This window comes from Pseudonaja textilis, unplaced genomic scaffold (genome assembly GCF_049901715.1).
Source record: "Pseudonaja textilis isolate UNSWEBS1 unplaced genomic scaffold, rPseTex1.2 PTEXSCF27, whole genome shotgun sequence".
Taxonomy (NCBI): Eukaryota; Metazoa; Chordata; class Lepidosauria; order Squamata; family Elapidae; genus Pseudonaja; species Pseudonaja textilis.
Genome location: NW_028262878.1, coordinates 173,709 through 184,196, shown reverse-complemented (window position 1 = coordinate 184,196; position 10,488 = coordinate 173,709). Strand labels below are relative to the sequence as shown.

Sequence of the window (10,488 nt, the reverse complement as noted above, 5' to 3'; positions counted from 1 at the left end):
GGGACATGTCGGCGGCGGCGGGCGCTGTGGCAGGGGCGAGGCCCGGGCGCGGGTGGGTGGGTGGGGAGCCTTGGTCCGTCGGCGGCTCATGGCGGAGGGCTCCCCTCCGTCCCGGGAGCCCCCGCCGGGCCGGCCCCAGGAGCCTCCTCCGCTCCTCCTTGGACCTGCCGGCCGTCGAGGCGGCCCTGGAGGCGGCCGAGCGGCAGAAGAAGGAGGCCGAGGAGCCTCTGCCTTCCGGGCCACGGGCTCCGCTTGGCTCCCTACGCCCAGCCTGGCTTCGCCGGAAGCAAGGCCCGACAGGCCCAGGCCCGCTTGGTTGGAGGCGCTGCTGGGCCGGCGCTCGGCTCGGAGGCCCGACGGCTCGGAAAGCGGCTTCCTCCGGGAGCCTCGCTGTGGGGAGCAGCCGCCGCGACGGGGAAAGAAGCTCTTCGACGGGGCGGCGGCGGCGGCCGGCCGTCGCCTCAGCGGCCTCCGCAGCTTCAGCGGCCGGGCCCGCCATTTTCCCGGCGCAGGCGCAGGCACCCAGACGCCGCCTGGTCAGCCAGGCCTACCCGGCGCCGGAGCCGGAGCGAAGCCGACGCGAGCTTCGCGGGGCCGAGCGAGGCGGCGGAGCTCGGAGGCGGGTTCTGGAGACAGCTGGGCAGCCGGCTCCGACGCCGGGACCGCTTGGCTGGGAGCCCCGACGAGCCCGTCCTGACGGCCCAGCGACGGCGCGGTAAGGAGAGAGAGAGAAACAGAGAGGCGGGGTGAGGGAGCGTCTATACAGCCTCTGGAGGACCCTTCTCCCCCTCCCTCTTGTGTCTCCCCTCTGTAGCTCCCCACCCCACTCAGGGCAGATAAAAGTGTTTTAACCCGAGTTGGAAGGGAGCCTTGAGGTCATCTAGTCCAACCTCCGCCCCCAACCGCCGGAGCGCCGTTGCTGACCCAGACCGGGAGGCCAATCCTTCTGGAAGGTGGGGGGGTCCCCATCTCTGTGCCCTCCCCACCCCACCCCACCATCCTTTGGATGGTCTCCTCCCCATTTGGCAGAGGGTGTATATGTATATTCTATATATCTAATCTATATATATCTAATCTATGTATTTCTAATCTATGTATATATATCTAATCTATATATCTAATCTATATCTGATCTATACCTATATATCTAATCTATGTACCTATATCTAATCTATCTATAATTAATCTATATCAAATATATGTATATATATATAATCTATATATCTAATCTTTGTATCTATATCTAATTTCTCTCTATCTAATCTATATATATCTCTAATCTATGTATATATCTAATCTATATATCTTATCTATATCTAATCTATATCTATATCTGATCTACGTCTAATCTATATATGTAATCCATATCTATATCTAACCTATATCTAATTTATGTGCATATATCTATAATCTATATCTAATCTACATATATAATGTATATCTAATCTATGTGTATATATCTATAATCTATATATTTAATCTATTTAGATTTATATCTAATCTATATATCTAATCTATATCTATACCTAATCTATATGTATATATATCTAATCTGTATCTAATCTATATATCTCTATCTAACTTTATACCTAATCTATGTCTAATCTATACCTGATCTATATTTAATCTATATCTCATCTATCTATATCTATATCTAATCTATATCTAATCTATATCTACATGTATATATATCTAATCCGTATCTAAGCTGTGTGTATATATCTATAATCTATATCTCTAATTGATATCTAATCTATATATCTAAACTATATCCATATCTATATGGATCTATATCTATACCTAATCTATATATCTAATCTATATATCATCTATATATCTAATCTATATCCATATTTAATCTATATCTATAATTTATATATCTAATGTATATCCATATTTAATCTATATCTAATCTATATATCTAATCTATATATCTAATATATATCCATATTTAATCTATATCTATAACCTATATATCTAATCTATATCCATATTTAATCTATATCTATAATTTATATATCTAATCTATATCCATATCTTCTATATATCTAATCTATATCCATATTTAATCTATATATCTAATGTATATCCATATTTTATATCTATATCTAATGTATATCCATATTTAATCTATATCTATAATCTATATATCTAATCTATATCCAAATTTAATCTATATCTAATCTATATATCTAATGTATATCCATATTTAATCTATATCTATAATTTATATATCTAATCTATATCCATATCTTCTATATATCTAATCTATATCCATATTTAATCTATATCTATAACCTATATATCTAATCTATATCCATATTTAATCTATATCTAATCTATATATTTAATCTATATATCTAATCTATATATCTAATCTATATCCATATTTAATCTATATCTATAATTTATATATCTAATCTATATCCATATCTTCTATATATCTAATCTATATCCATATTTAATCTATATCTATAATCTATATATCTAATCTATATCCATATCTTATCTATATATCTAATCTATATATCTAATCTATATCTATATGTAATCTCTATCTCTATCTTATCTATCAAATATATATCAAAATGGATATGTGCGTATGTGTATGTGTTGGAAAGGACCTTGGAGGTCATCTAGCCCAACCCTCCACCCCCGCGCAATCTGGTAGCCCCCACCTGATGGCACCTCTCCTGGGATCGAACTCCCCATGGTGAGGTGAGAGAGAGAGAGAGCAAGTGATCCACCCAGTTGGGTGGCCCAGGTCTCTGTTCTGGCTGGGGGGGCAGGTTTCTAGGCCCTGGGGGCAAAGACAAGCGACCCCTCCAACCCCCCCAGGCTTCGGAAATGGACCGGACCGGCCTGGAAAGGGGGGGACAGAGCTGGGTCCCAGGGCAGGAGGTAGTCCCGCCCCCACCCCTATAGATGGACAGAAGAGAGCCCCCACCCACCCCATTTCCTTTCCAGGGGGTTCCGGGCTGGTCCATTTCCAAACCTGCGGGGGGGAGGGAGGAATGCCAGGCGAAGGGAGGGAGGGGCTGGGCGATGGCAGGAGAGGAAGGACACAAGGGGGAGGGGGAGGAGCGCTGGATGTGGAGGGGCTTTCGGGTGGGTGGGGTCAGGGGGGCAGCCTGGGGGAAGGGAGGGAGGGGGGCTCTCCTTCCTCTCCCCTCCCCACCGCTGCTCCATGCCCTCAACCTGGGACGCTCTGCCCCCTCTCTGGTTTTGGAAGGGAGGGGGCCGCCCCACCAGGAGGAGACCTGGGTGCTCCCTGCCCTCCCCTCAAATTGGGACGCTCTGCCCCCCCCCTCTCTGGTTTTGGAAGGAAGGGGGCACCCTGCCAGGAGGAGACCTGGAGAACCGGTTTGGGTGTTGGCTCAGCTGGCAGCTGCTCTGTGGGGGCAGACAGGGAGGGGGAAGGGGGAGGGGGGAGGAGGGGCCTTAGGAGGGACACCCCCACACACACACCCAACCTCCCTCTTCCGGGAGCCTCACCCTTCAGGAAGCCATTGGAATCGCTCTGGGGCGGGGTTGGGCTGGATGACCTCCAGGATCCCTTCCCCGATGCAGGGGGAAGATTGTAGGATTGTGTAACCCAGGCCCACTTGCGCTTCCCCTCTTGGAGGGTAGGACGAGGGTGGGGGGAAGGTGGGGGCGGTCTTCTTGACCCCCCGGAAAGAGGGGAAGGTAGGAGGGTGGTCTAGATGACCTTGGTGGGGTGCCCTTCTTGAACGGGGCAGAGACGGGGAGGCGGGGGGAATTCAGAAGGCTTTCTCCCCATCAGGGTAACTGGTGGGGTGTGGGTGATGTCTGGGATGGATGGAGCCCCCTCGAGGGTGGTCTAGATGACCTTGGTGGGGTGCCCTTCTTGAATGGGGCAGAGATGGGGAGGCGGGGGAAATTCAGAAGCCTTCCTCCCCATAAGGGTTACTATGGGGTGGGTGGGGGTGTGTGTGGAGGCTTCCTGATGTCTGGGATCGATGGAGGGGGCCCCGAGGGTGGTCTAGATGCCCTTCGTGGGGCCCCTTCCTGGGAAGGGCAGAAGGGAAACCGGGTTGAGGGGGTGGGGGAGGACTCTGGAAGGCTTCCTCCCATGAGGGGTGGGCAGGAGGGCGGCCATTTTCCACTCCTGGTGGGGAGTGGGACCACCGGGAAAGAGGGGGAAGGTGGGGTGGTCTAGATGACCTTTGCGGGACCCTCGCTTTGACAACGGGGGAGAGGCCGGGAAAAAGGGGCCTTTGGGAGCCGTGAGGATTCGAACCCCCTCTCTCCTCTCTTGCTCCCTACAGATTCCTTTGTGAACAGCCAGGAGTGGACGCTAAGTCGTTCCGTCCCGGAGCTCAAAGTCGTAAGTAGAAGCGGGAGGGTGTTTCCTCCCCTCGACCCTTTTCGGGAGGGGAGGGGAGGAGGGGTCTCGGGGTGGCCTCCCTTTGGGGGCGGGGGCAATGCTTCCGAACCCCCATTTCCAACAAACCTCATGGGAAGAACAAGGGAGCGGGACCTAAGGGGTCATTTAGTCCAACCCCGAGTAGGAAAGAAGGAGGAGGAAGAGGAGGAGGAGGGAAGAAAAAGAGGGAGGGAGGGGGTGGCATCCCTTCCTCAATCAGCCTCGGGCGGGGGACAAGAGTGGGTGGGGTGGGATGGGAGCAACCAATAGTGCTTGGGCGGAGGGAGCGGGTTGGACTAGATGACCGATGGGGGTCCCTTCCTCCTCTTCTCTCTTGTATTGAGTGCCAGAGTTAAGCCAGCATTCGGGGCTTGTATGTTGGCCAGGCAGTAACGCCGAGGGGGAAAGTGGGGTTGTGGGGGAGGAGGTCAGGCCCTTCTTCTTCCCCTCCCCAGGAATGGGACCTCGGAGATCATCCAGCTGGTCCTGAACGGTTAGGGAAGGGGGGAGAATGGTGGCGGCTTTGGCTGTATCATATGGGGGAGAGGGCAGGGAGAAAGGGGGGTTTGCCCAGGGCTGAGGGGCCCCCAGAAGTGGGACCGTCTGGATGTCCACAGGATACACCCCACCCACCCATTCCCGATCCACACAGCGGCCCAAATCGGTGCGAAAGGACCGGGGATGCCATCTTGGGCTTTAGCGGACGGTTGGGGGAACCCTGCGGTATCCACCCATTGGCTGGTGTTTCCCCTCCCGCTTCCGGGGCTCAGCTGAAGAACCTCTGGGTGCCCCCCTGCCCCGTTGAGGGCTAAATCCCACCCCCCCGAAGCCGCCGTTCTCCGAAATCTGGGCCTTCCTGGGAGGTTTTTCCTCCCCCCTTTTTTTCCGGCCGCCGCTAAGAGGGGCGGGGGACGCGCGAAAAGTCCTGGTTTCTTCTCAGGCCTCCCCCTTCCTCTCGCAGGGGATTGTGGGTAACCTGTCCAGCGGGAAGTCGGCCTTGGTGCACCGCTATCTCACCGGCACCTACGTGCAGGAGGAGTCCCCGGAAGGTCAGTGACGGCACCCAGCGGGCGGGCGGGGCAGGGGGAAATCGGGAATGCCCCCGGCCCTTGGGGGGTTCAAACATGAGGCTGACGAGGAAGGACGCGGCGACGAAGTCGGACGAGACGCCAAACACGGTGCTGACAAGGAAGGACCCAGCATCTCGGATGACTCGCCGCAGCGTCCTTCCTCGTCAGAACCGTGTTTGGCATCTTGGGCGACTTCGTCAGCGAGTCACCCGTCAGCGAGTCGCCTGAGACACCAAACATGGCGCTGCCGCTTTTGCGCGGGTTCGGTGTGGGGAGGAGAGGCGGGAAAAGTCTCGAGTTGCCCGTCTGTCCTCGTCCGTCTCCCCAACCCGGGCGGAGAGGGGGTCCCCTAAATTCTCTCTCCGTCCACCTCCTCCTCCTCCTCGTGGCGCTGTGTTGCCGGCAAACCGGATCCGGCGCGACTCTCTCTCTCTCTCCGTCTCCGTCACCAGGAGGCCGATTCAAGAAGGAGATTGTGGTCGACGGGCAGAGTTACCTGTTGCTGATTCGCGATGAAGGCGGACCCCCCGAATTGCAGGTAAGCACCCATCCGTCGCCGCCGTCCGTCCCGTCCGTCCCTCCTCCGCGTCGGTTTCCCCCGGCACGCTGAGGCTCAGCTGCCAAGTGGACGCTCTCAGCCACCGTCATTCGGCCTCCCTCCATCGGTTTCCCCGCGTAACGGGCTCAGCCGCCAAGCGGACGCTCTCAACCACCGTCGTCACGTCCGTCGCCCGCGTCGGTTTTCCCCAGCACAACAGGGCTCAGCCGCCAAGCGGACGCTCTCGGCTGCCGTCATTCGTCCCCCCTCCCCACGTCGGTTTCCCCGGCACAAAGGCGGACGCTGCTCTTGGCGGCTTACGGCGCTTGCCGGCGCCCGTCGCTGAGTCCTCTGCCTTCCGTCCCGCCTGCCAGTTTGCCGCCTGGGTGGATGCGGTGGTCTTCGTCTTCAGCCTGGAGGACGAGATCAGCTTCCAGACGGTCTACAACTATTACCTGCGGCTCTGCAGTTACCGCAACACCATGGAGGTGCCCATGGTCCTCGTTGGCACCTAAGGTAGGCCCAGCTGACCGAAACAATGACCGCCGTTCGGACCAGGGAGGGCAGGGCGCGGGTGGAAAGAGACGACTTGAAACGAAGGGTGGGAATGCGCCGGAAGAAAAAAAGCGCAGGTACCGCTCGACAGGCCTTTGTCCGGCTGGATGTCGCCGGCCGGAAGGTGCCGGAGAGCCGTTTTGGTTGGCTTCCTGTCTTAGCGACGGCCGACGCTTTGGTCGGAACTCCGGGAGGATGGGAAGAGGCCCGGTACCGGGACTTTGGGTCCGGCCCGGTTTTTGGGGGCGGGATCCGGCACTGATCTGGCTCCGAACGGGGCGGCAGGAAGACGCTGGAGAGGGAGGGAGGCGGTTCGGTTGGAGTTCGCGGCTGATTGTCCACGTAGCAACCGGTCGTAAAAAAGGCAGCAACCAGGTCGTACGAACTGGTGGGAAACCGCTCCGATGCTTTAAAAAGCCGCAGGGTGGAGAGCGACCACTGTGGTTGCAACTGGACGTAAAAAGGGAGCAACGGGGTCGTTCCAACCGGTGTGAAACCATTCCGATGTCTTAAAATGCCGCACGGTGGAGAGCCACCACTGTGGTTCCCGCCGCCATTTTTCCTCCTCCTCCCCCTCGGGAGGGCGGAGCCCGTTGTAAATGTAGCAACCAGACGTGAAAACGTAGCAACCAGGTTGTTCGAATTGGTGTGAACCACTCTGATCCCTTAAAATGCCGGCCCGTGGAGAGCGACCACCGTGGTTGCAACTGGACGTAAAAAGTTAGCAACGGGGTCGTACAAACTGGTGTGAAACCGCTCTGATGCTTTCAAAGGCCACGCAGTGGAGAGCGACCACCGTGGTTCCCGCCCGCTATTTTTCCTCCTCCTCCTCGGGAGGCGGAGCCCGTTGTAAACGTAGCAACCGGACGTAAAAATGTAGCAACCAGGTCGTTTCAAGCAGTGTGAACCACTCCGATGCCTTAAAATGCTGGCCGGTGGAGAGCAAACACCGTGGTTGCCACCATATGTCGTCCTCCTCTTTCTCCTCCTCGGGGAGGGGCGAGTCCGTTGTAAACGCAGCAACCGGACGTAAAACGTAGCAACCGGGTCATTCCAACCGGTGTGAACTGCGCCGATGCTTTCAAAGGCCGGCCCGGTAGAGAGCGACCACCATGGTTCCCGTCCACCATTTGTCGTCTTCCTCTTCTTCCTCCTCCTCCAGACGCCATCAGCGCCACCAACCCCCGGGTGATCGACGACTCCCGCGCCCGCAAGCTCTCCAACGACCTGAAGCGTTGTACCTACTATGAGACATGCGCTACCTACGGGCTGAATGTGGAGCGCGTCTTCCAGGACGGTACGACGACGATGGCGGGAAGGAGGGGAGGAGAGGAAGAAATTGGGGGAGGGGAATCCTTGTCACCGGCGGGCCGGGACACCCCAGTCTCAACGCCCTCCGCCCCCCCGCACTCTTCTCCACCCCATTTCCACCCCGTAGTAGCCCAAAAAGTGGTGGCCCTGCGGAAGAAGCAACAGCTGTCCATCGGGCCGTGCAAGTCGTTGCCGAATTCGCCCAGCCACTCCTCCGTCTCGGCCGCTTCTGTGCCCACCGTCCACATCAACCAGGTGAGGCGGGGCGGGGCGGGGGAGGGGCGCGGAGGAGGAGAAGCGGTTTGTTCGGACCGGCGGCGCAGCTTCCAGGCGCCACAACGTCCCTGTCACGGTCTCAGGATCGATTCGGACTATCCTTCGGCTCCCTGGTTCCTTCGCGCGGCGGGGAGGGGGAGAGAGAGGCGGTTAAGGCAGGAGTCAGCCATCTTGGCCACCGGAAAACCGCCCTGTTTCATTCGGGAGCTCACCCGACCCGACGGCGGTTCCCCCGCCGTTGCGCAGTGTCCTTTTTTCATCTTCCTGTCCGCGACGAAAGACGCAATCCGTTTCGGGGAGCCAACGGGGAACAGGGAGTCACAGCTGCAGGTGGCTCCAGAGCCGCCGGGTGGCCAACTTCCGCTCAGGAGTCCTGATGTGTTTTGGGACGTCCTGCCGGAGTTGTTCTCCTCGGGGTGAGTCGAGCGGACAACCCGCCCCTGGCCACAGCATCGTCCTCCGCCGAAACCGCCACCACGTTGCCGACTAGCAAGTGGGATGAAAGAGCCCCATGCACCTCTGGAGCCCCCAAGATGGCCGATTCCTGCGTTTAGGAAGGGGGGAAAAGGGAGACAGGGACGAGATTTGGCGGGCCGCCACCACGTTGCCGACTAGCGAGAGGGACGAAAGAGCCCCATGCGGCTCCAGAGCCCCTAAGATGGCCGATTCCTGCGTTTAGGGAGGGGGGGAAAAAGGAGACAGGAGCGAGATTTGGGTGGGACGCCACCACGTTGCCAACTAGCGAGAGGGACTAAGGAGCCCCATACGGCTCCGGAGCTCACAAGATGGCCGATTCCTGTGTTTAGGAAGGGGAAAAAGGAGACAGGGACGAGATTTGGGTGGCTCACTGGACAGGTGATCCACGCGGGACTGACGGGCGGGGCCGCGCCCCCTTTTTTTGTCTCCGCCCAGGCCGCCAACGGGGGTGGGGCCTTCAGCGACTACTCCTCCTCGGTCCCGTCCACGCCCAGCATCGGCCAGCGGGAGCTGCGGATCGAGACCATCGCGGCCTCCAACACCCCCACCCCCATCCGTAAGCAGTCCAAGCGCCGGTCCAACATCTTCACAGTGAGTCCTGCACGGCGCGGGGGGCGAGGGAACGGGGGCGGGGCGTGGCGGGTAACGCCCCAAATTCGGCCACCCTGTCCCCGACGGTCCAGCCGAGAGGAGCCGCCAAATGGGGGACGGTTCGGACTCCCGTCTCCCGCCGGGGTGGATGAAGCGGGCGGGGGGGGTCCCCCGAAATCGGAATTACGAGGCGGCGATGGCGGGGGGGAGGAGAGGGAGCCACTCTCCCCTCCCCAAGTCGGTCATCTCCCCCCTCCCCAATTCCCGTCCCTCCTTTGCGGTCTTCGCTCCCGTTGTCCTCGTCGTCCTTCCACCGCCCGCCGAGTTTTACGGCGGGGCGGAAGGACTCCGGCGGGACGTCGGGCGGGCCGGAACGGGGTTCGGGGTGGGGAGGGAGGAGCCTTGAAGAGAAGGGGAGGGGAGGGTTTTTCCAGCCCTTAAGGAGCCCCTCCCACCTAATCCGTGACCAACTCCCGCCCGTAGTTAGGACGTCCAAGCGAGACAATCTGGACGGATGAGTTTGGCGGACAGGGGAGAAGAGGGGAGGGAGGGTGAAAGGCCCCTCCCTACTTGCGGGGAGGGAAGGGGCCTATCCAAACTAGATCCAGGAGGAAGCCCCCCACCCCGATCCTCCCGTAGACTCCTCTCCCCGAGACGAGGACGAGCCCTCCCTCCGTGTTGCTTGCCCCCGCGCCGGGACCTTGGCTGAGCAGGAAAGACCCTCCCCCTTGGGGAGGGGAGATGGGGAGGGGGAGATGGGGAGGGAAACCCAACCCCCTTTCCTCTCTACAACGGGAGGGGAGGACCCACGGGGTGGGGAGGGCGCCTGGCCTCCATTTTGACTGTCCTCGTGTGAATGCGCTCCCCAGGCTTGGCCTCAGCGCTCTCCGTGTTTTTTCGGGGAGGGGCTCGGCCTTCCTGCCCTCCCTCGCACACCGCTCCCTCCCCCCCCCTTTTTTCCCCTCCCTCCCTCCCTCTGGCTCCTCCCCCCGTCCCGTCCTCCCCGCCGCTCGCTCGCTCGCTCTGCTTGCGCGGGGGATGGGGAGAATGGCTTTGGCGCGGCCCCGCCAACCCTCGCTTCTCCACGACGTCGCCGGACGCCCGGGTGGAACCAGCGGGGACTCCGATGGGGGGCGGAGGGTTGGGAGGGAGGAGGACACTTCAGGACTGGTCGTAACTAGGGGACGGGGATTCAGGGATAGCGTCCGGTTTGTGGACGGAGGGAGAGGGAGGGCGCTTCATGGCTGGTCATAACTAGGGGACGGGGATTCAGGGATAGCGTC

General features: G+C 57.7%; 1 protein-coding gene across 1 annotated transcript in view; it reads left to right on the top strand.

The window, feature by feature from the left end:
* Positions 1 to 533: 533 nt before the first annotated feature.
* The window catches only part of AGAP3 (ArfGAP with GTPase domain, ankyrin repeat and PH domain 3), a 38,120-nt gene continuing 28,165 nt past the window's right edge, over positions 534 to 10,488 (top strand). The window contains 8 exon segments of the mRNA XM_087919135.1: positions 534 to 715; positions 4,290 to 4,348; positions 5,349 to 5,436; positions 5,910 to 5,995; positions 6,370 to 6,511; positions 7,713 to 7,847; positions 7,989 to 8,116; positions 9,050 to 9,205. Of these exon segments, the coding sequence (XP_087775261.1) occupies positions 6,478 to 6,511; positions 7,713 to 7,847; positions 7,989 to 8,116; positions 9,050 to 9,205 (453 nt within the window). The 5' untranslated portion in view covers positions 534 to 715; positions 4,290 to 4,348; positions 5,349 to 5,436; positions 5,910 to 5,995; positions 6,370 to 6,477.